This window comes from Protomyctophum parallelum (genome assembly GCF_964188405.1).
Source record: "Protomyctophum parallelum genome assembly, chromosome: 17".
Classification (NCBI taxonomy): Eukaryota; Metazoa; Chordata; class Actinopteri; order Myctophiformes; family Myctophidae; genus Protomyctophum; species Protomyctophum parallelum.
The window spans coordinates 23,509,504-23,535,750 of NC_139719.1; the positions used below are offsets into that span (position 1 = coordinate 23,509,504).

Here is a 26,247-nt window from a genome sequence, read left to right on the forward strand (position 1 = left end):
TAAGGCTGAGTCGCTAGACTGCTTTGTGCTCGGTGATATTTGTACACTGATTCACACAGATTCATTCAAGCATGAGTCACGCAGGCAGGCAGAGGCTGAATGCAATTACCGTAACATTTGTCTAAATTCTAACTGACTCGAGGGGGCTTCTGCGTGGGGGCTAAACTCCTGGATATTATGAATAGGGGCTAAACTCCTGGATATTATGAATATAGTAAGTTTAGTACTTAATATATATATTAAGTTTAGTACTTAATATATTCTAATGAATGTTATTTGATGACCATTCAAATAACGTTCCTCCATCGACTCCATTATTGTACCCTTGAGCAAGGCACATTGTCCCAATACCATTGATGCAGAGCCGTAAGCAACTCTGTCTGGCCTTTTAGATATTCATTTAGATCCTATAATAGATCTTTAGGCATAGGCAATGATGAATGCTGATCTTGATGTTTAGATACCAATTACATATCATATCTTTAGATATCCATCCACACACACATGCAATTCACTTGCGACACTGGTGACATGTGGTTTCCGGGGAGAGGAGTTTTTCCGCCCTGTGGCCACGGGGGGTACTGCGCCTTGGGTGCGTTTTTGCATTTTTAATTCACTAATGAATTCATTATTAATCATTATTGTGTGAAATCAAAAAAAGGGCTTCGTTACGCCCTCCATATTATTATGGTAAATTATGTGTGAAAAGTGGGAGTGATTTGGTGCAGGCAGTGTGGAGCTATGACAGTGTTTCTGACAGACAGACACACACAGACACACACACACACAGACATTGTTAGAATTATAGTATGATATCCACTATAGATCTTATTTTTTGAGTCTTTTTTTTTTTCTATATTTTTTATCCCACGATTTTGTAAACCATTTTTCACCCCTGTGTCAATTATCTAATGTGATCCTGGGCTCTACACACCCTCCGCCAACCTAGTCCCCATATATTGGGGACATGAGGAGAGCAACGGACTTGAACTCATGCTTCCTTCATGCATGAGTGTCCAAGTTGCTCCTTTACACCTGACAGGGGAGAGTTTCCCTGGTTGGACGTAGCGCGTGGAAGGAACACGTTATTCCAACCAGTTCCTTTCCCCTCCATCAGGCGCCCCGGCTGGCCAGGGGGAGGCAGTTTAGAGACCAGGATTACTGCATGTTTTTTGTGAGGGTACCTACCCTAGGGGACACGGGGAGAACATGCAAACTCAAAATGTTTTGAGTCTTCATTTGGTATCAACAGAGCAACAAAGGGTTTATATCCTCTTTAGAATGCACTACTAGACCACATTGAACAAGGACCTCTCCTCCCCAGGCCATGTATGAGCGTCTGTTCTGCTGGATCGTGGGCCGCATCAACGACATCATCGAGGTGAAAAACTACGACGCCAGAGTCCACGGGAAGAACACGGTCATCGGGGTGCTGGACATCTATGGCTTTGAGATCTTCCAAAACAACAGGTCAGCGATGGGTTGATTATAGCAGACATCGTAACAGAAATGTTTTCTTTTTGTATTACGTGTTATATCACTATTTCCCAAACCCAAACGCTTTATTTTGTTTATAATTATCATAAAAATATATATATACATGAATTAAAAACTAAATGCAATACCTTTTTCAGAAATTCCATGAATTAGAAAACAAATGTTGAAGAAGTAGTGAAAATAGCTCACAACGCGGGGGTCTCAAGGCTCATACATAGTCTGGTGGTTAGGTGACCACTGAGCAAACCACCGCCACCGCCCCAGCCCTTCTCTCTGTTTTAACTCGCCACCGCTCAACGTTTTTTCAGCTCCGGTGGTCAGCTCACCACCGGAGCGGTGGTCACCTCGCCACCGAAAATCCAGACTATGAATGAGCCTTCAGGCAAACGTCTAATTTCTTTTTTGGGTCTTGAGCTGCTTGGTAACCACTGTGTTCTAATGATGTGTCCTATCCATTCACATGCATGTTCCCATGATCCCTCTGCGCTGCAGCTTCGAGCAGTTCTGCATCAACTACTGCAACGAGAAGCTGCAGCAGCTCTTCATCCAGCTGGTGCTGAAACAGGAGCAGGAGGAGTACCAGAGAGAAGGCATCCCCTGGAAACATGTACGCAGGAAACCTTTTGGTTCCACCCCATTTACGGCTTGACACAAAACAGTGGGGAATTATCCCACCGACGGCAGCACCCACTGGCACTAAACTCATCTAAAAACATTGCATTTAAAGCCTCACGGATCCATTTGGGTCCATTTATACACCCACGGTGTTTGAGGCTTTTTACTGTGTGTGATTTTTTTTACGCCTTCTCACCAAATAAAATCAGATCAATTCGAATTCACTGGCTTATAAATCCACCTCAACAGATCTCATGGATACACTGTGCTGCCGCCGCAACATTGCAAATCTACAAGCTCACAACGCATTGTGATGCAAATCATGCAACCTGTACCTTGTAGGTCGTTTATATTTATATATTAATTATCCCTTTTACAATGGAGTATAAATTAGGCATTTGAATGCAGATCTTTGCATTTTATGTTTTATTAATTCCATCTGCTCTTACAGTCTGTCCCATTCAACTCACCCACTCGGTGTGTTGTCTTTCCCTGTGTTATCAGATTGATTACTTCAACAATCAGATCATCATAGATCTGGTGGAACAACAGCACAAGGGGATCTTCTCTGTGTTGGACGAGGCCTGCATGAATGTGGGCAAAGTCACCGATGAGGTTTTCCTGCAGGGTCTCAACAGCAAGCTGGCAAAACATGCACATTACACCAGCCGCAAGGTACGTGTGTGTGTGTGTGTGTGTGTGTGTGTGTGTGTGTGTGTGTGTGTGTGTGTGTGTGTGTGTGTGTGTGTGCGCACGTGTGCGGGTGTGTGTGTGTGTGTGTCTCCTGTTTCTGTAGTGTGAGGCTGCCTGATGTACAAGTACACATCCTGGATATGACACTAGTACTTTGTATGTCGCAGGGACTTACCCCCAATCCAAACCTTGATGATGTTGAGGGAGGTGTTGGGTAATTTTTTTATAGTCTTTGGTATGAACCGGCTGGGGAATTGAACCCTGACCTCCCAATTTAATAATGAACACCCCCAAGACATTCCACAAACAGAAGACTCAATGTGTGCGAGCAACCGACAAAACAAAAATCACACTTGTGTGAAGTGAAGGGCACCTATGTTTGTTTAACTGCTGTAAACAAACAGACTTGGCTGCCACATTACAAGTCCATAGGTTTGGCTGCCACTTAACTGTTTGTTAAAAGTGCTCTAAACGAACATGAAAGACATCTGCAATGTCGACGTCTGCAATATGAGCAAGTAAAAACTAATTGAGTTAATGAAAGCCGTGATACAGCAGTAACCTGAGAACAGCAGGGGGCAGCTGAAACCATCACAAACCATTAGGCGTCAGAGGAAGAGAACCAGCCCAATCCAGTTAGTCTTAATCATCAGCTCAATCTAGGAATGACTTGCAGCCTAATTGACTTTAATGGTCTGTCTACAGCCAGACTGTGTTGTAAGCCAATTTACCTTTTGTGTGTGTGTGTGTGTCCACTGTCCACACAGAGAGACGGTGTTGCATTTCTCTGTGTGGACACAAGATGGCGACAGCCTTTCAGAGAAACGATGGCGCCCGGGTCTGACTCGGCACTTTGCCCCAGGTGATGTCACTGGCAGCCAATGGGAGCTTTTGAAGCTGTCGACTTCACTGTGCTGGAATGGGTGTTGCACGGAGGGAGAGCAACCTGAGAGAAGGGTGGTAGCGGGATTGATCAAGTGATCTAATGAGAGAGAGAGAGAGAGAGAGAGAGGGAGAGGGAGAGCGAGCAACAGTCTCTAGCACTAAATCTATTCACGTTTCCTGGCAACAAGATGTCTTTCTCTCTGTCTGTGTGTCTCTGTATATTTATGTGTATATATACACACACACACACACACACACACACACACACACACACACACACACACACACTGAATAAGACGGCAGTGTTGATGTTCTCCATTAGAGCTACCCAAAATAAAACATGAGTGGGAGGAAAGGGGAACAGCTACAGTATAGGGACTGGGAGTATAATAAAGAAAATAGGATGATAGTACGTATGTATGTATGTATGCTGTGGGTTGTATTGATCTGAGCAGCTTTCCTGATCACCTACACATCATCAATAAGCCTCCCTGGCCTCTCTCTCCCCCTGCCGCTCTTTGACCTGGACCTCTCTAGTTCAGAGAGCTGTGTGTACACTACACGGCAAACCCTGAGAGTGGACAAAATAATGTAATGCATTATGGGCCCATTTCGTTTCCATTTGTACAGTTAAATGAACACTGAGGATTTCCACGTGTCATGTGTCATGGAGGTCTACCACATGAACGCTCGCATCCCTATTCTGGCATGAAAATGTGTATTTGAGAGACTGAGGCACGCAGCAAAGGTCGTCGGGACCGGGATTCAAACCGGCAGGCTGGCATTGCAGCCTAGATAGAATGCCCGGACCACCACGCCGGTAGCCCAGGCCGAAAATGTGGCTTTTCAGATATAAAACTGTGCTTACATGTCTGTTTTTCCTAGTAGGGTTTAATTGGTTAAACCAGAAGATTTCTCTCAATAATCCTCCCCCTACCACCTCCTTCTGGTTGAAGGCACATACCCTACTGCTCCTTCCTCAAACCTATTTTGTTAGTTTTGTAAATATAAGTAATATTGACTGTGGTTCTTTTCTTACCTTTTTTGGTGTTGTTGCCAGGCAACAATATAGCTTGTTAGGATGGCTCTCAAGACAAGGGAACTACAGTCGCGCGCATACGCAGAGCTTTCGTGCATTTTATAGGATAATATAATAATAAACTTTATTACAAAAAAAACACGATTACAAACATAAAAACTAAAAAATACAATAATACATGATTAGAAATTTAAATTTAAGCAGCTTACATACTGTAAGACAATTTATAAAACTCAAAGCATAAAAACCAAACGAGAGAGAGAGAGAGAGAGTGCAATGTGTGTTTCGGCTGCTCTAATAATCACAGCTAAGCCTCTCTGGGTGTAGGGATGGTGTGATCCAGCTTAATGTATAGCAGCGGACAGCGGTACAGCATCTGTACCCACACTGCCTGGGGACTCTGGCCTGCTCACTGTGCCAGAGTGTGTCATTTTTCAGTGCAGATACATAGCATACACAGCCACTGTAAAAAACCCTATGATGTGTTTTTGTTGGCACTGATAGCCTACACTGCCCCTGTTCTATAGAATTGTGGTTCTCAAAGTAGATCCCCAGGGGGGGGGGGGGGGTCCTGGAGGGGGTCCCAGTGGGTCCCCAGCTAAAATCACAATTATTTCACCAGCTGGAAGTTGGTCCAATGAGAGAATCCATAAGAATGACTATATTGGCTTTCTCCACTTTTTTATCTCTCCCTATGGAGTATAGGCAGTTGTTTAAAATATCCTCTCCCTGGGAAAGAAATCTTTTGAAATCGTGGTAAGTAAGAAAGAAGGAGTGGCTTACTGTGGGTATCAGCCAAGAACGAGGGTGTCTTATCTCCTTTTCGATGCGCTAGACCCCTGGGAAATGGATTGCTGAGGTGGAGCGCAACACCTACCATCAGCTCCCAGTACTTATACAACACGACTTACACGTGCTACTCATACTGCTGATTTGGCGGTGCCCAGGATTGACCTCGGAACCTTGCTGTCCAAAGGCAGGTGCTCAACCAACTGCTCAACCCGGCTTAATATGCATCTATTGGGGGTCTTTGAACTACTCAACTATTTGAACTACTGCTATAGAATGCTGGCCAAGTGGCCATGATCCCTTCGACCAATTTGAAATGTGGACGGTGCCTTATTGGATGTTCTAGTTGCGAGGGAAGACTGCCTCGCCTGCGTCAACCCTTAACATGTTGACTTTTCAGAAATGCACGTGATTTGGGTGAGCTGACAGTCTTCACAGCCTAGTGTCATCCCCAAAGACCCCACAGAGTAATATAGGAAGCTAATAGAAGAGAGCAATGGAAAAGAGCCTACCCTAAACAAATGTGATTATGCATGTGGCTGCCTGTTTCCACAACATCTCACAGGCTTTCCTAATGCAAAATGTATACGGAGCTCTCCTCTCAATGGACCATGTCCTGTTTTATCTAAAGATAAAGGGATGCTAGGATATCAGCGGAGAATTGAAGACGGTATCACTGCAGGGCCCACAATAGAAAGATTATCCTGTACCATATTTCTCAGTAATACGGAAAAGGGCTCAGATGGTGTTTTTAAATACAGACTATTTCGATGCTGCCTGGGGAGGAAAAGTGCAATGACAAAGGACTTAATTTGGGTAGTTGACAAGCGTGCCTTTTTAAACTCATACCAGTGGATTTTGTCATAGTGTCATACGTCCAAGGCGCTCTCACCCTTGAGGGCCATTAAATCGATCACCAAGAGTGAGAGTTTAAGGGTTTTGGGGCTGACGGCGGTATCTTGTCCTCTGCATGTTGGCGCGACCAAAAATAGACCCTCTGTAGGTCAAAACGACCCAGAACACATGACAAGACATTGCAAATGAGAGCTGCGGAATAAAGTTCCGACATCTTTCACACTTAACATGTGGGGGTGTTCAAAGTCAACTTGAAAGACACTTGGCAGGTCTCTGGCATAACAGCCCTGATGTGGAAATGTGCTCAGCAGCTATACTGCAGGCTGTCTGGCAGCAAGGACGTGTGATATAGCTGGAAAAAGATGAGGTGTGAGTGAGACGGGGGAAGAGGGAGATGAAGAGACGATGGGAACTTGACGTCGTGAGAGAGAGGAACTGATTATGCAGAGAGGGATAAGTTATCCACACTGTAGAATAATCCTGAGTGTTAATTAAAGGAGTGGAAGGGTGAGAAGGATAAGGGTTAGGATTAGTGGTTTTCAAAGTGAAAGCCTGGACTGTCCACGGCACGCTCTCCTTGATATCTTGTGAATCCCTTGACTCCTTCAAAACCGCTCTCAGAGGGCACCTACGGATGGCTGCAATTCGAAACTGGTCCCCCGTAAAATCTGAATCCCCTACCCACCCCTTTTCCCCCTCACTGTATATGTTTTCTTTTCCCTTTTTACCTCCTTTATGGTGATGAGTTCCTGTTTTTTGGCTATATAGAAGTGTATATTTGTATGTCTCTTGTTATACAATTTACAATTTAGGCATTTAGCAGACGCTCTTAATCCAGAGCGACTTACAATAATCAGGAACAAAAGCATGCTAATACATCACAAAAGCATTTATCATAAAACATGCGTAAGCTAAGAAAGTAACAGTGGAATATCTATATTATGAGACTATACATATAAGCTATTTATATATACTACTATGCTATACAGTACATATGTACTATGGCGTGCTATGACTATATACAATGCAATTATAGTGCCGTCTACATAACATGCTATAAGTCTGTATCAGATGCTATCTAAGTCTACAGAAATGCTATCTAAGGGGGTAGGGTAAGTGCTATGGGCCATGATGGAGTCTAAAAAGGTGGGTTTTCAGACTACGGCGGAAGATTGGGAGTGATGCTGCAGTTCTGACTGCAATGGGAAGTGCATTCCACAGTTATGATGAATTGAATAAGGTGGACCCTCTTGTAAAGGGGTCATCCCTATGTTCCCCAGGTTCTACGTTCCCCACTGACCTTAGGGTAGGGTTTTTGCATGGTGGGGAACATAGAGCCTGGGGAACATAGGTACGCTCCCCTTGTAAACAAGTGTAGTGCTTTATCGGGTCGTCCACTCACAGTTAACAGTTTTTTGTATTGAGTTGTGCTTGAAATGTACTGTAATTCTGCAAACTGTTAATAAATACTTCAATCAATCAATCAATCAATCAATCAATATTTTCAACAAAAATATTTTTACCAAATATATCCTATGCTAAATTACCGTAACTGCATGTGGTTCCCCAGCAGCGTTTATTTGAACCCTGTCCTTTTTTCCCTCTACAGTCTAAACCAAATATCTAATAGTTCACAACGCTAACAATGTTACAAGCTCAACATGTGCCCTTGTAGATCTGTTATTTTCCCTGAATGTTCGCCTATTAAGACATGCCCAGAATAGCATCCCCGGGCACCATGCTGTGGCCCATTGAGTCACAGGATACAACATTTAATGATTGTGTGAGGATAGGGAGTTGTTACAGCACCTAAAATAGAACACAGCTAATGACGGAGCCTCAGAATATACAGTAGTGCTGACATTTTAGAAATTGAAATTGCTAGAGACTACAAAAAAGTATTGATTGCACGGTACAAAACTAAAATATACCGACTATCCATTAAAATGTCCCATAATAATATTATGGGACATTTTAATGGTAACATATGGACTTCATTTGCAATATTTTAAATCTGAAATGATGGAAAGTGATGGAAATAGTTTTTCTCAGCAATAACTGTAAAAGTTTAAATGGCATCACTGAGATTAGGCAGACATAGAGAGAGAGAGGTATTGTAGGCACTAATAATAATAGCTTGTATTTATATTATATATCCTTTCATGAACCCAAGGATGCTTTACAAAATAACAACCAACAAACAAACAAACAAACCAACAAACAACTACATGCCATAAGCCTGAGAGAATAGGTATCTTTTCAAGGCAGCCTTAGAAGAGTCCAGTGTTGGAGCATGGTGCATCTCTATTGGGAGAGAGTTCCACAGGGTGGGGGGCTGCCAAACTGAAGGTTTGCCTGTTTGCCTTGGGGGACAGAGAGGAGGTCCAGGTTTGTGGACTGCATGTTCCGTGTCAGAGGAGGGTTGTGGAGGAGGCCTGAGCGAGATATACTGTGGACGGTGTGGAGCCAGGGCCTTTTGACATTTGTAGGTGAGAAAGGGGGAGTTTGTAATTGATGCGGAACTTGACAGGACGCCAGTGCAGTTGTTTACAGGTGGGTTGTTTAGGAGTGAGTAGTTCGAAAGCAGAGCTTTCACGGATGTGTTAGCCTGTAACACGATCTGTGCTGTCTGTCTGCACTAACACCGAGCGCTGTTAGATGCCGTGGCTACACCCTGCCAGTGCTCAGATGACTGCCTGTCATGTGAATATGTGGAAATGGCTAATCTACAAGCTCACAATGCAACACATCGAGCTTGAAGATCAGCTATATTATAGCACATACTGTATTGCTTTTTTAACTATATTTTTTAGACCATTTTCTCCTCAGTGACATACCCAAATATAATAATGCCTGGTTAAAAGTGGTTAAACACATTTGTGTCGAAATGCACAGGAGAACCTTGGCGGCTGTGGCTCAGGAGGTAGAGCAGGTCGTCCAATGATCCCTGGGTCGGCGGTTTGAATCCCGACTCCTCCTGTCCACATGTCGAAGTGTCCTTGGGCAAGACACTGAACCCCACATTGCCTCCAATGAGTCGGTCGGTGTGAGCTCGCCACCATTGGTGTGGGAAGTGAGGACGCTGGCGTCGACTGTTCACCGCTTCACCTCCCAATGTATGAATGAATGAACCATTGTAAAGCGCTTTGAGCACTTGGAAAAGCGCTATAATAATGCAAATTCATTATAACCTTATTGTATACAAAAACAAAAACACTTCCTGCAAGGCCTACAGTGGGTGAATGTGAACAGCATTAAGCTGGGAGCAGATGCTCTCAGCTTCTGAACAGCACTTTGGCATTGTGGCGTGTCGGGCCTCGTCTCACTTTAAAGTCTGGAGATGAGAAGTCCTTTTCATTGGCTATTCCAGTGTCCCTATTATGTTTTATTCATCAAGAGCTTTTGTGCCACAGTGACCCTCTAAAGTCTAAATGAAAGGCAAGAGCATGAATGCGATACGCCAGCTGAAGATGTTTTGATTAGATTTTGTTTTGCTCATTGCAGTCATATCGGGTCATGTTCAGAACGCTACTTTTTCGCCATTTCACTCGATGGATGGATGGATGGATTGGTGGGTGGGTGGGTGGATGGATGGATGGATGGAGGATGGGTGGATGGATGGGTGGAGGATGGGTGGATGGGTGGGTGGATGGGTGGGTGGATGGATGGATGGAGGATGGGTGGATGGATGGGTGGAGGATGGGTGGATGGGTGGATGGGTGGGTGGGTGGAGGATGGATGATTGGTTATTCTCTAGTGGTGGTGCAGTCAGTGTTCCTCTCTCCTCAGGTTTCTTTCATCTTCCCAGATGTTTAATTAATTATGTGCTGACACAGGGCTTCCTGCAGGGAGCATGTGTCACGGTGCCTCCCTGTCCTCCTCATTCCCCAGCTCTTTATCTTCCCCATCATGCTCTCATCTTCATCTTCTGTTTCTCTCTGAACTCCTCTCTCCCTCTGTCTGTTCTGTCTTTCTGCCCACCAACCTCCTCCTTGCTCTCTCTCTCTCTCTCTCTCTCTCTCTCTCTCTCTCTCTCTCTCTCTCTCTCTCTATATATATATATATATATATATATATATATATATATATATATATATATATATATATATATATAAATATACCACTTTCTCTCTCTTTCCCACTGTTCTCCCACTCCCTCGTCTCTCTTTCTTGTACTCTCTAGTCTACACTTTGATCCCACTTTCCATTCTTCTACTTCCGACACGTGCCATGCATGTGCAGGTGCAGCATGCTGATAGGATGTGTGTGCATGCATGTGTGGACGCGTGTGCGTGCGTGTGCATGTGTGTGTGCGCGCATGTTTTCCTTCTCACTGTGCAGTATGAATGCATGAAGGTGGGTTGGGAAGTGAGGATGGTGTGTGATATTAGTGTGTGGAAGCCAAGGGCGGGGGGGGTGGGGGGTGGAGAGCTTCATAAAAGGTGGTGAAGCTTTCACGGACCATGTGCTATAGCCAGGACACACTGTTCATTAGCCTCTAGTGAGGCAGAATGACCTCATGTACTGTAGTAGGCGCTGGAGAGGTAGACAGATACTGCAGTCGTGTTTCATTCTTCTCCGTTCTGTTTTTTCTCTTTTCGTTTGCCAGAGTTACTGAGCTGGTGCTATTTTTGAAAGTTCAGAGCAGAACGGCTATTTGTCATTGTCATTCATGGTTCTGTTTTTCATTGTTTCATTTGTCCAAACTTTTTGTGACACCGCGAATGCACGTCTAAAGGGGAGGAAGGAAGAAGCAGAAAGCCACCGTAATATAAGTGAAATGAGGATTTCAGTTATTTTTTTGTCTTTCCGTGCGATCTCGTTAGTTGATCACCTGCGGAGTGAGCAGCCTATCCAGTTACAGCTGTGCCAGGAAAGCTGCGCGTGCCATCGTCCGACTCCAGAAAACCAGTGTGCGACTGTGTGTGTCTGTCTGGAGAAGAGAGCAGCTCATTTCACAGTGAAATCCTCAGTGTTAATTTAACTCTTAGATTGGAAACAAATGAAACCCATTGGACCTCTCGTCCCATGCTTGGATAGGTAACCCCCCCCCCCGGTGAGTAATGGACAGGTTGGGGGCCAGTCAGACACCAGCTCAACGGGGAGGTGTGCCACGTGCCCACACAGGTGCCAGCTTAGCCCCGGGACTCCGGGTGGGCGAGGCACAGGTGGTGGACAGGATTGGCAGGGGGAGGTGGGTTGGCATGAGGACAGGACTGGACAGGGACATGTGCTGTAGCACTGTAAAATCCACAGTGATAACTGAACTCTTGAGAGTATTATGGAAATCCAAATGGACCCTTATTGGTCAGATTTAAAGGTGGAGGCTGTGCTTTGTTTTTGTTTTTTTTGAGGGGCGCTGGCCCCGCCTATATGGTTGTTTTTAGTTAAATGTTTGTTTTAAAAACGCCATTGACAATGAAGGCAAAAATTACGTCATATTGTCCCTCGTTACGTCATATTGCCTCTTTATTGTTCATGGCATTTAATGTTTGTGTTGGCACCGTTTGTTTCACATCACCATCACATCACCTAATCAACATGAGTTAGACTTTAATAATATATTAGCGCCTCTCACATCACACGGGTGTGATTAAAAAAAATATCTATACACAGATACATTTCCATTGATATTGGGAGGAAACCAAAGAGGATCTTTATAAAAAGACGTTCCAGTAGTTTGTTTGTTTCTCTGCGTGTAAAGACCAGTGTAGTGTGAGCACATGTATGCTGAGGTCACCACAGGGGGTTTGCTGGAAAAGCTGTCCACACATTTTGTACAAAGCACACCATTGTCACCACTATCATAAACCACCCTTATGTAACCGCAATACTGTTTTGTCCAAAATGTGCATATTCAAGCATTGCAGTCTTTTGGCTTTGTCTTTTATAGGCTAGTGATTTATTTATTTATTTTGCATGTATTTCTTGTACGGATGCTCAATTAAACCGTTCATCGTATCGTTATCGGACGATATTTACTTAGAAATTGGCAAAAATAATCCTGGTATTTTTTGCCTATATTTTATTTTACATTATATGTTTGTATGTGTATAGCTGAAAAGGCCTTTTGTGATGATTGAAGGCTGTGCATTTAACCCATTTAGGCCTGACCTCGAAATAAATAAAACATTTTTCTAAATCATGACAATTTTCTGAAAGATTTGAGGCACATTTTAACGATTTTTCAAAAATAGCAGACCTACAAGTTCATGAGCTTGTAGATCTGCTATTTTTCAATAGCTAAATTATAACATTATTATAACCAAAAGGGGTTCCCGCCCAGAATGGGTTAGTTAAAAGGTTCTATCTGTAGAACAGGATGGACGTATTAAATGTTACATTGCACAGTTTTTCGAAGTCTGCATCTGCACCAAGAATCAAATGCATCTTCATCTCATAATAATGAGAGTCAGGTTAGCTCAGTCGGTAGAGCTCTCGCCTTTGGACTACAATGTTCACGGGTTCAATCGCGAGTACCATCAACTCTTATTGGCTCGAGTGCCACAAGTCGTGTGGTAAGTACTGGGAGCTGATGGTAGGTGTGGCGCTCCACCTCAGCAATCCATCTCCCAGGGGTGTAGCACTTCCTATTTTGGGCATGGGCCTTGTAGCGTTTTCAAAAACTGAGCTTGTACTTGTAGATCTGCAATTAACCCTGTTTTTGCCATGGCTATAGGATGTGCAATATAAGTAGTAATGTGTGCCTCATTTCTTATATAAACCACCAATCCACAAACCTTCAGCTGAAAGTACTGGTGACACTTTTTGACAAGTCAAAGCATCATTCAGTCTTTAGAATCACAGCAGCATGATATACAAGTAAGACGCGCAAACGCGGGAAGCGAACGCAGCTCGTGTGTGTGTGGTTGTGTGTGTGTGTGTGTGTGTGTGTGTGTGTGTGTGTGTGTGTGCGCTACAGCTGCGCCCTGTGTGTGTGTGTGTGTGCTACAGCTGCGCCCTCTGGTGGCGGGCGGGTGGTGTAACAGCGGGACAGACACAGACACACACACAGACACACACACACACAGACATTCAGCCCTTGCTGTCATAGTAAGTGGCTCACTGCATTCGCAATTATTCAACAACAACAACATGCCTCAGTACAGTTTAAATTAGGGGAAATTTAAGTCTGCCGAATGTATTTCCCTGGGTGAACCAAATCTCCACGTAGAACATATTAATGACTTAATTAAGTCATTAATGCCTTAATGACTAAAGGACAGTCTGGTCTGTTTTTCCTGGTAGCATGGCATGAGTAGGTAAGAAGGTTGAGAAATCAGTATAATCGGTATCAGCCTAGTATAGAAGCATCGATGTCCTTTACAACGCACCACTTCCCCGGGAGATGGATTGCTGAGGTGGATCACCACCAGACCTGCATGCGTGATCTACCCAGTACTTCCAAGGCTGTATTACTCATTATGAGTTGCACTGGATTGAACCCAGAAATGTGTGATTCAAAGGTGAATATCATCATGACTTCATCATTTCACACAAGCTGCTAGGAGTGTTTGCTTCGGTGCGTACTTGTTGACGTACCTAGTTGGCACAGGGTCTGCCGTTCTCCTGTTCTCTGTGTGTCGGCGTCTTTCTCTCTCTCTTTTTATCTGATGCCGCTAATAATCCTGTCCCTCTCTCACCTCTGGGGTTGTACTTACTGTACGTCTAAGCTCCCTCTCTCCTTCCGTCTCCTCTTCCCTTTTCCTTGGTCTGTGTCATTCTTTTGGCTTATATTTTACTCACAGTTTGAGTTATTTCTGTTCTCTGTCTCCAAATGCCCTGTGCTCCTTGTACCTGTGAGAACTGTGCGTAATGTGTGCACAGTAAGTACCGATTTCATCTCTCAACCAGCTCCATCCTCACGTCTTTTCCAGTAAAAGATCAATTGGGAGGTGTTAAAGCTGTCTGGCCTCTTATATTTACTGTAATATCTAGCCTACTCTTCCCCCTCTCTCTCTCTCTCTCTGTTAAGGCTTTACTAATACTTATAGGTTCCAACTCCCTTCCCTTTGTGTTTTACGGAAGAATTGTTGAGCTGTGTGTGTGTGTGTGTGTGTGTGTGTGCGCCTTGTTGAGGCTACTCAAGTGTTATTTGCTCAAGGCTTGAGAGCAGCATTGTGGCAAACGAATAGTTCACGGACAGTTAGCTGGGGAATGAGATCACAGTGAGTCAGAACACACACACACACACACACACACACACACACACACACACACACACACACACACACACACACACACACACACACACACACACACACTGTCCTCTGCATCTATCATAACAGTGTGACTCACATTGTGGTGATTCAAAGTAGAAAGGTGCACTCAGTACAGTGACCATCTCCACAAGGGCACATGTCCTAATAATGGGGATGCATGTCTACCTGCAGCCATGAAAGAGTAGCTTGGTATGTCTGTGCTGATTACATGTCGTCTCTACCGTCGTCCTGCCGCTGTTCCGCCGCTCAATATTTCATGTCAAGGACCCCAGAAACTATATGTGATTAATGTCCACCGACCCCCATCTGAAGCAAAGATTTGAGTTCAAAAACGTTCACTCTGAAAGAATATGTATTCAAAGATTTGCGCCACATTTTCACGATTTTTCAAAAATAGCAGACCTACACGCTCGTAGCGTGGCACTCGGTGCCGCGCTATGAGCTTGTAGATCTGCTATTTTTCAACAGCTAAAGCATAACATAATGCTTAAAACACCAAAAGGGGTTCCCTCCCAAAATGGGTTCAGATATTTACAGAAATCCAACATATTAATAGAAAAGATAATGTGAAAACAACATGAAAAGGTTTAATCCAACACAATTTTCTGCAATATGACGATCTATGGTAGAATTCCCCCTTCTGTTTGCTCTGACCTTCTCCCTTTTGTTATCGTGCTGTTCTTCTCCCTAGTCTCCATCTTCTACCACTATGTGTCTCTTCCTCTGGCTCTCCCCCTTCGCTCTCCTTCCGTCTGACACATGGTAATACTGTGTGTGTGTGTGTGTGTGTGTGTGTGTGCGCCGGAGTGGCATTGATAGTGATGGATGAGGGTAGGTCGGTTGCCAACGAATACAGCCTGCCTGCCCTTTAGATCTGTGGGTGTGTGTGTGCATGCGCGCGCATGTGCGCATGAGTGATCTTACGTGTGTGTGTAATGTGTATGCAAGAGGTGGTAATTACATTACTGCCTGAGCTTGTGTGTGTGTGTGTGTGTGTGTGTGTGTGTGTGTGTGAGTTCATGTAAATGTGGCTGATCTGGGAACGAGGGGCTCCCAAATGAATTCTACCCTGGCTTGCTTTGACACAGGACAGTCTGGCCTTGTGGCACATGTAAACACATTGCCCACAGGGACAGGCACCCCTATAGCCCCATTTGCGACATCTGTTAAAAAAAAACGGGCCAGTAGTACCATGATTTAGTTCCAGTTTGTTTGGAACAACTCCACACTACTGCATGCTAATTACTCTCGACCGATGGCTAATTAGCTCCTTTTTTCAATTAGTCATCCTATAATGGCCTGTTGTCACATATGTCTTGCCCCATGTGCTGAGGCCAGTGCCACCTTCAGAGGCTGTTATCTGAATTGGTAAAATAATTTAATTAGCCGGGTTTTGTGTTAAATGCTAAGTGATTTCTTTTTTTAGCTGGACTACAACAGTAGGGCCAGCTATATAAAAACTAACTAAACTGACTGACTGACTGACTGACTGACCCACCCACTAGTAAATGGTGCATTTATATAGTGCCTTTATGCAGTGGCGTGCACAGACATTTAGAGGGGCAGGTGCTCAAGTGAAAAAAGGGCACCTTGTGCAGCACGTGGAACCGGCCGGTTGCCTTAATAGTGTGAGATTTATAGATTTTGGGGCATAAATAACATTATTAGAAGCTTTTTTTTAAATCAAGAATTGATCAGTGTCACCATGTGGTCCACATACTGTAGTTTTTTTTCTTCAAAGGGGCACATTGCTGTCCAGAGGGCAAGGGCAGGTGGTGCTCTAGCACCCCCTAGTGTCTATCTGTGCACGCCACTGCCTTTATGGAATGGGTGAATGTAATGCACATTGGTGCATTATAGATTCACCCGTTCACACACCGACAGTGGAGGAAACCATGCATGCAAGGCACCAATTAGAGGTCCAGACACTTTGACACTAACTCAGGGGGGGGAGTCCGGGAATCGGACCGGGAACTTTCCTGTTCCCAAGCGGCCACTCTACCTCCTGAGCCACTGCCGCCTCCAAGTAAATAGAGCGTCGCAGTCCCGCCCCCTTTCATCACTATGCCAGGCCCAGGAAATAATTCCCAATGCATTTTTCCATTAGACATTTCAAAATGTATTTATTTAAAGACCTTATAAGCGTCGTACAAAGCCAACTCGAGTCGTAATAATAATTGCCTTATTGGCCCTGCACCCACTTTCGAGGTGCGTGTAAATAGGTATGCTCTGAAATCATGACAATAAACACAATATTTTGGACCAAACAAATAATTACAAAGACAAAAGAAACAACAAAAAAAAGTGTTGTAACCTGCCGTTTTCGTCTTCTTTCAAATGATTTGTTCGGCCCGAAGAATTGTGTTTGTTGTCATGATTTGTCAGGACAAGAGTTGGCTTTGTACGAGGCTTAAAAGGGCTTTAAATAAATACTTTTTGAATCATTTCCTGGGCCCTGGTAGGGGGCGGGACTGCGACGCTCTATTGCAGAGCAAGCTATGGGATATTGGCAGTACTTGCAGGCACCTCACGAACACACATATTTTGTACGGTCCATGGAACTCTCTTGTCTGATGAAAGAACGTCACTACTGATAATATGCCAGTTTAAATAGACTTTCAAAGGATCCTTTGCGGTTGAAATTGGCTTTTAGTTTATAGCTGCCTTACTGGCGGTGTCTATTATGCCCAACGGCAGAAGAAAGACTTGGATATAGAGCTCACTGTGAAAGTAGAATAGACATAGCAGGATAATTCAGAAGCTTCAGGAGGTGGCGAGAGCTTCGGGGGCGGTGGGGTTGAAGACATTTGCTTGTATCGTTTCTATGGGACACTTAGTCACGAACTGCCACATCAATAAGTCTTGTCACAGTGTCTGTGAGTCCTGTAAGACACGTGTCATACATGTGTGTGTGTGTGTGGCGCGTCACGATCTTGAATGAGTCCATGACTTCACAGTGAGAAGGCACACTATATTGGATCAGATGAGTGTGGCAGTATCAGGGTGCTGTAAAATGCTGCACCGCCATCATAACAAGTTCACCCTTCTTTCAACCTTTTCCATCCTTCTCTTTAAGTTCTGTTTTCCTTTCTTTCTTGTTTGAAAGTGGTTAAGCCTGTCGGTGGGTTTTATAAATATTTAACCCGTGAAAAGAATGAACGAGAGATAACTAGCAAGGATCCACGTATGGGATCCCTTGAAACACTGTCCCCCCCCCCCCTTCTCTCTCTCTCTCTCTCTCTCTCTCTCTCTCTCTCTCTCTCTCTCTCTCCTCTCAATTACAATTTAGGCATTTAGCAGACGCTCTTGATCCAGAGCGACTTACATTAAACAAGAACAAAAAAGCATGGCAATACATCACATACATAACAAGTAAATCATAAAACATGCGTAAGCTAAGAACGTAACAGTGGAATATCTATATAATGAAACTATACATACTAGTGTATACTATAAAGTGTCTACATAAAATGCTATTCTAGTGCTGTCTACTTGATATGATATAAGTGTCTCTCTCTATCTCTCTCTCTCTCTGTACCTCTCTTTCTCTCCCCCACTTTCTACTGTCTCTATCCCTTTCTATCTTCTCTCTCCGTCCCTCTTTCTCTCTCTGTCGCTCTCTCACTGCTAATATGTTTTTATGAATGACAGCTGTGAATGTGTTCTCTCTCACTGCTAATATTTTTTATGAATGACAGCTGTGAATGTGTTCTCTCTCACTGCTAATATGTTTTTATGAATGACAGCTGTGAATGTGTTCTCTCTCACTGCTAATATTTTTTATGAATGACAGCTGTGAATGTGTTCTCTCTCACTGCTAATATGTTTTTATGAATGACAGCTGTGAATGTGTTCTCTCTCACTACTAATATTTTTTTGTGAATGACATCTGTGAATGTGTTCTCTCTCACTACTAATATGTTTTTATGAATGACAGCTGTGGATGTGTTCTCTCTCACTAATAATATTTTTTTATGAATGACAGCTGTGGATGTGTTCTCTCTCACTACTAATATGTTTTTATGAATGACAGCTGTGGATGTGTTCTCTCTCAGGCAGTCACTGTTCATGCTCTTGTGCTTCTGTCACTGTGTTTTTCAGATGACACACTCCTTTCATATTTGAGCGTGTCACTCAGAAGCAGAGGTTGAATATGAAATGAATGCAGAGCAGTTGTTGGTCTGTTTACAGACCAGAAAAGGATTGATTTAGAAATAGTTCCATTTGTGTTCTTTTATTTATTTATAAAGTTTAAATTCCACACAATGAACTGCATGGCAAACTTGTTACAAGCTTTTAAATGGCAGAAGTCATCCTAGTTCAGTACTGCATACATACGCGCGCAAGCACGCACGCGCGCGCGTGCACACACACACACACACACACACACACACACACACAGACACACACACACACACACACACACACACACAGTACAGTGACAGTCATTAGCAGTTGTCGGCAAGCTGTGACAGATTACTGCATTTACACACACCTGCTCCCCTCAATTCCCTGGCCTACATAGACACGTCATCACCTGGTACTGCGGCAAGCAGCCCCCACAAACATACAGTACATGAACACACAAACATACTGTACGCACGCATGGATGCACATGCGTGCACATGAGCTGGCTGAGATGGTACCCAGTCAGATCTACAGTGTTTGTTTAACTCTGAGAGTGGTACAAATAGTCAATTCTTACACTCTCAGAATGAAATGAACACTGACAATTTTGCATTCTGTACTCACCCAGTACTGGATTTATAGGTCCTTTACATTTAGTATATCCGACCATAATCCTTTGCTGGACTCTGAAAATCAACGCTAATAATAATTATTGTGTGACCCAAATTTGCTGGCAGGTCATGTGAGGAGATGGTTAATGGAGTGGGGAACACTTCCCAGTACAAACACAATCACAATCTAATGGATGCCCTTATAGTGGCACTGTCCATTAGGGATAGAAGTAAAAGCTATGAACTGAAGATAATATTATTTTTCTTTATTTCTTCCCTGAATGGGTTCAATGTGCTTTACTGTAATGCCACCAGTCATGTTGTCAAACAAAGTGGTTTGGAATGTGGATAAGTTCCTTTAAAAAAACAAAACAACAACTCATTGCTCTCTCTCTCTCTCTCTCTCTCTCTCTCTCTCTCTCTCTCGCTCTCTCTCTCTCCAGCTCTCACCCACGGACAAGAGTTTGGATTTTGACAGAGACTTCCGTATAAGGCATTATGCAGGAGATGTGGTGTAAGTATTTGTTACTCAAACTTTTATCTATGATCATGAGGGCTGTTTCGCAGGGCAGCTTGGCACCAGCCTTGGTTCACAATTGTAAATTTTTACATGTGGTTCTGCAGCATTTTATTGTCAAGTCTGATTCATAACTTACTGTAGATCGCACTGCGAGCGATACGACACGCTGTAGAGCTTTATAGAATGGGCTAGTTCGATGGTTTTCAACCAGTGGTCCAGGGACCACCAGTGGTCCTTGAGGGGGTTCCAGGTGGTCCCCAGCTAAATGATGGAGAGCTGGTAACAAAATGGACCCTTATCGTTCCAATTGGTTTCATTTTATATATTTATATAAATATTCAGACCCTTTGTTATTGCACTTGCAATTGAGCTTTGGTGCGTCGTACTTTTATCAATGGTCCTTGGGTTACAACTTGGTTATAGTAAACCTAATTGTATTCATTTGACATGATTACAGTAGGAAAGGCAATGCAAGCTATAATGTTGAGAATTGACGTGACACAATATTGTCAAATTATGGAACAGTATTTGGGCAGTGTTTGGAGTTATTTCCCAAGATCTACATCTTAGCCGGCAAAACAAGAATATGATAGCCTTTGCATCTCTTTTGGCTAGGCGGCAAATACTATTTAAATGGAAGGAGAAAATACCACCAACCTTTAAATCTTGGGTTAATGATGTTTAATTCGCTACTCCACAACAGGGTACGCCGGTGCTTTAAAATTTTACACCATTTGGCAACCTTTTTTGACACACATTGAGAGGATGAACGCGGCTGACATCAACAATCCTTAACTTATTACACTGACCCTACTGTAACTTATTTAAATTTGTATTATTATTATTATTGTCCTTTTATTTTTATTTTTTTATACATATTATTTTTTATTATTATTATCATTATTATTTGTTTGCATACTTCTATTAGTCTTCTACTATGTCTATGTATATTTGTGCCTTTTATTTCATCTGGTGCAAGATACCGGGGTTGTGGCTCTTTCAGAGCGGGAACTCTGCCATTGCCAAAGATCTTTGTCAATTGAAGCCTAATTTTGATACTGACGCTGTCCGCCATTGACAAAGATCTTTGTCAATTGAAGCCTAATTTTGATACTGACGCTGTCCGCCATTGACAAAGATCTTTGTCAATTGAAGCCTAATTTTGATACCGACGCTGACTGCCATTGACAAAGATCTTTGTCAATTGCACTTTTATAGTGCATTCGGTCGAGCGACCCATAATGCTACTCACGTTAGCCTGTTAGCTAGCTGTGTTGTTAGCACAACACTGGATCATCCATCTTAGATCGCCTATCCATTTCTTTCAACTGCTTTCTACTGCTAACTGACAGGAAATGGCGGCTTTTCAAAATAAGAGCTCAAATAAAAAAAAATGCTGGCAGTAATTAGATCCTAATTTTTCAATAAATGCTGGCAGTAATTAGATCCTAATTTTTCAATAAATGGTAGCAGTAAAAAAACTTTGATCAAAAAATTTATAATTATGGAACAGGGTTAACTATATACACAAACAAAATAACTTTTTTCACTACATGATAGTGATAAAAATGGCATCATTCATGTATAAATCCTACAAGCTAAGTAACATGTTAGGCCACTGTTTCTGAGCCCAGCTGTGAGGGCAGCCCTGGCTCTGCATAGCTTGATTGATCCCCGAGCCCACTTAGCGCAAGGCAGGAGCTTATAGCACCCTGCCCGGCTATTTATGGTACACTGATCACTAAGGCGAGCATGCATTAAACATAAGAATACATTAACTACGGCCCGATAAGACAGGACTGAGAGAATTACAGGCATAAAGCAGCTCTCAGGTTAAAATGGTTGAGCTGCTGAGCCCATCCCACTTATACTTAGGAGGTTATAGTCTTTGTGTCAGAACCGTGTTGATTTAGAGCAGCGTTTGTCACAGCGCTTTTATGAGTATGGCCGATGCTGTATACTGCTGACCATTTTCCAAAGCATAATATGCCTACTCAGTGGCTTAATCAAAAATCACGAACATATTATGTTCGTGATGTTTGAGTAAGCCACTGGATTCCGTTCAGCATGGTATGAAAACATGCAGAGAATTGGGTTACTTTCTAGTTCTTCTAGCACATTGAACGCATTCCACAGTTACTGTTTCATCAAGGTTTTATTTGTTATGGGCACTCGGGTGGCGCAGTGGTACATTGACTGACTCAATTGTTCATGTAATCTTGGTAACGTTTTAATCGCTTGTGTGTGTGTGTGTGTGTGTGTGTGTGTGTGTGTGTGTGTGTGTGTGTGTGTGTGTGTGTGTGTGTGTGTGTGTGTGTGTGTGTGTGTGCGCTGTGTCTGTGTGCACCATTGCTTCCAAAGGTACTCTGTGTCGGGTTTTATTGACAAGAACAAAGACACGCTCTTCCAGGATTTTAAGAGGCTGCTGTACAACAGGTAAGCACACACACACACACACACACACACACACACACACACACACACACACACACACACACACACCCCTACACACTTTCCAGGCAGCTATTTGATTGAACAACAGCCCCTGAAGCGCTGAACAACTGAAGACAAGACTTATTATTGTCAATCTTATCTCCCACTTGCCTCCTCTCGTCTTGTCTGGGTTTCTGTTGTCAGATAAAGTTAAAGTTGGAGCATGAAGTTGGTTTCATGCATTCACAATATTGTAGACCCATCGGAATTGGAGGAAAACAATCTTGGTGTAAGCTTTTGCTTATACACCAATACACTACTTTTTGCTTACACTGATGCCTTGGTCAAAAGGGGGTCATCCCTATGTTCCCCGGTTTCTATGTTCCCCATAGAACCCGTGGAACATGGATAAAGTGTTTGAAGTCTGCCAGGCAAACAGAGCTATTGCGATTATACAGTGTTCTAGTTTATTTAAACACCGTGACATTCTCCATTCTCTTCAACAACTGAATGATATTCTTCATGAGTTTTCGAGGGGTCATATATGGCAGCTACTAAGTCTATGTACTCTTTAAATGTTTGTTTAGAGCACTTTTACGGAATATGGCACAGCCAAGTCTATGGACTTTTAATGTTGCATGTTTTTTATTTGATTGATGGATTCTTTCCCAACCACTGTTGCTGCTCCAGCTGTAGTTCATACATATTTGCTCTTGTTCCTGTCCAGTTCCAACACTGTGCTGAAGGCAATGTGGCCGGAAGGCAAGCTGAGCATCACTGAGGTCACCAAGCGTCCCCTGACTGCCGGCACCCTCTTCAAGAACTCCATGATCTTGTTGGTGGAGAACCTGGCTTGCAAGGTGAGGGAACTGCGAAGGACCGTTAATTCAGCTGTGAGGCCTTTTTGTCAGGTTTTCATTCCAAAATTATCCTAGTTTTGGATTTTGGATAATTCTTTTCCCCCTAATTCAGTTAGTTTTAATTCGTTTTTAGAGCGGGTTTGCTAATTTTTTATTCATTTTTATTTTACACTTACACTTAGTTTTAGTTTCATTTTGATTAGTTTTAGGTTTTTTTTTGTGTGGTAATTTATCGTGTGCAGGATTAAGAATGGTCAGAGTAAGTATGCCTATTTTGTGATTAAAAACTCACTCAAAACATCCGTTACTGTTGAAAGTGCATTTTGTCTATAATTTAGTTTTAGTTAGTTTTGTAAACTGTTACTGTTTCAGTTAGTTATCGTGTTTTGACAACTGTGTTGTCCTGTTGTAGGAACCCTACTACGTTCGCTGCATCAAACCCAATGACGTCAAGTCTCCTCTCCTGTTTGAGCATGAGCGCTGCCGCCACCAGGTGGAGTACCTGGGCCTGCTGGAGAACGTCCGGGTCCGTCGCGCCGGATTCGCCTACCGACAGACCTACCCCCGCTTCCTACAGAGGTACAGTAGCCTACCGACAGACCTACCCCCGCTTCCTACAGAGGTACAGTAGCCTACCGACAGACCTACCCCCGCTTCCTACAGAGGTACAGTAGCCTACCGACAGACTTACCCCTGTACCTACAGAGGTACAGTAGCCTACCGACAGACCTACCCCCGCTTCCTACAGAGGTACAGTAGCCTACCGACAGACCTACCCATGCTTCCTACAGAGGTACAGTAGCCTACCGGCAGACTTACCCCCGCTTCCTACAGAGGTACAGTAGCCTACCGACAGACCTACCCATGCTTCCTACAGAGGTACAGTAGCCTACCGACAGACCTACCCATGCTTCCTACAGAGGTACAGTAGCCTACCGACAGACTTACCCCCGCTTCCTACAGAGGTACAGTAGCCTACCGGCAGACTTACCCCCGCTTCCTACAGAGGTACAGTAGCCTACCGACAGACCTACCCCTGTACCTACAGAGGTACAGTAGCCTACCGACAGACCTACCCCCGCTTCCTACAGAGGTACAGTAGCCTACCGGCAGACTTACCCCTGTACCTACAGAGGTACAGTAGCCTACCGACAGACTTACCCCTCCTACTGTACCTACAGAGGTACAGAAGTCTACCGACAGACTTACCCCTGTACCTACAGAGGTACAGTAGCCTACCGACAGACTTAGCCATGCTTCCTACAGAGGTACAGTACAGGTCACGGACCAATTTATTTGGGTCACGACTCGAGGAAAAAATCCCATTTTCTTTTCCTACAATTTCTTTTAAATAAAAGTATTTCAAAAAAAATTCAAAAACACCAAATATTTTTTTTAATATATTTTGTACATTTTAAAACAAACAAACATACTGTACAAACACATCTAAGAAATGCCATGAATAAAAAATACTTATTAACAATTATGTGCCTTGTGGTCCAGGCGCATGCCACATATAGGCTCTGGCCTGACAGCGCGTCGCACGTTCGAGTCCCGTTCATGACGACCTTTGCTGCGTGTCACTCCCCTCTCCCACTTTCTTGTCTATCAATAAAGGCTAAAAAGCCAAAAAAATGATGTAGTGAAAATAGCTGATATACAGTAGAAGCTAGATCTGCTATTTTCACTATTTTGGGTCCCGGGCAAACATCTAATCTCTCTTTTGGGTCTTGAGCTGAAAGGTTTGGGAACCACTGCAGCAGCCTGTCACCAACCTGGAGACCGTAGCCCTTTGAATAAGTTAAGATAATGCCATGACGTGGACAACAACGAATACATCATGATATTCATGAGAGAAGAAGCCACGTGGCATGTGAAAGGGAGGGCTGGCTGCAGCCTACAGTACGTGTTCGCAGTTCATCATTTATTTATTGTGATTTAGTAGTAGAAGCAGCAAGGGGCCTCTCATACATGAAACACAAATCCCCAAAGTTTACTTAAAATTGAGTGCACAGGCCATGTGCTCATTGAGAGTCACGAGGACCCACATTTCTAAATTTGAATTCTATCTTATCTAACTATAAATGCATCAAGTCTCTGTGGACCAAGGTCTGTAGGTCTGTAATCCCTGTCTAAAATCATGCATACAGGGTTGTGAGTAGCCTGGGGTCCACCTATGCTTTCTATGGCATAGGCAGCTCGCAGCTGCGCGACATGAGACTAATTCATTAGACCGACAGAGAGAGAGAGAGGAGTGTGTGTGTGTGTGTGTGTGTGTGTGTGTGTGTGTGTGTGTACGTGTGTGCGTGTCAATTTAACAAAGGTGCAGACGATCAGAAATCAGCAGAGACTGATCGACGTATGCCGTATTGAAGTGGACTCTGACTTTTTTTCCCTCCCTGGAAATAAAAACGTCTGGGTTTCCGAGGCTAGGTTGTGACTAGTGACGGCATGGAATTTGTATTATTGCAGTGAAAAAGCAGCTTATCACGGCTGTTAACACAGTTGTTTGACTGTGTTATATATTCAATTGAACGTTATCTGTTGTACATATCAAGTACTCAAGCCGAGAAATAATGAATAATTGGACACAAAAAAAATAATCCCCATAGCTCGACTCTCGACGCAAATCTGAATTGACTTACTGTAAGTTTACTGTATGCTGATATTATCTCTAATGCCATTCTGAGTCTCACCCTGGTCTCCGTTGGACTTATCTATGCTGAACGTGCACTGCATTACCAGAGTGCTGTCGTTATTAGCAGCATCACATCTGTTCAGAGCTAATGATGCACTGATTATTCAACCCCTTTCTAAAGCAGCAGCATCACACTTCACATACATACGTAAACACGCCAGTTCCAGTTGTGCTGTGTTCATGGTTAAAACATATTTGAGACAACAAGTTGAAGAAAGATAACTGGGGTCTTTTGCTTTCTGTCTCAGATGGTGTAAATGTATTCACAGTTTTCACACTATTGTTTCTATTTATTATGTTTCAGCACACGCCAGCTTTAGACTGCATGGGTATTTATTTCCCCAGTGGATGGAATCACATTTGTCGACATGAATGGAAATATAGATTTCTCCTGCATAGATC

The 26,247-nt window shown here is 43.4% G+C and overlaps 1 protein-coding gene across 2 annotated transcripts in view; it reads left to right on the top strand.

The window, feature by feature from the left end:
* Positions 1-26,247, top strand: part of myo1d (myosin 1D) — a 137,960-nt gene that overhangs the window by 41,128 nt on the left and 70,585 nt on the right. For both annotated transcript variants that reach the window (XM_083787987.1, XM_083787988.1), the window contains exons 9-15: positions 1,325-1,470; positions 1,990-2,104; positions 2,617-2,787; positions 19,778-19,848; positions 22,216-22,290; positions 23,015-23,147; positions 23,560-23,726. In XM_083787987.1, the coding sequence (XP_083644113.1) occupies positions 1,325-1,470; positions 1,990-2,104; positions 2,617-2,787; positions 19,778-19,848; positions 22,216-22,290; positions 23,015-23,147; positions 23,560-23,726 (878 nt within the window). The remainder of the gene's footprint in view (positions 1-1,324; positions 1,471-1,989; positions 2,105-2,616; positions 2,788-19,777; positions 19,849-22,215; positions 22,291-23,014; positions 23,148-23,559; positions 23,727-26,247) is intronic.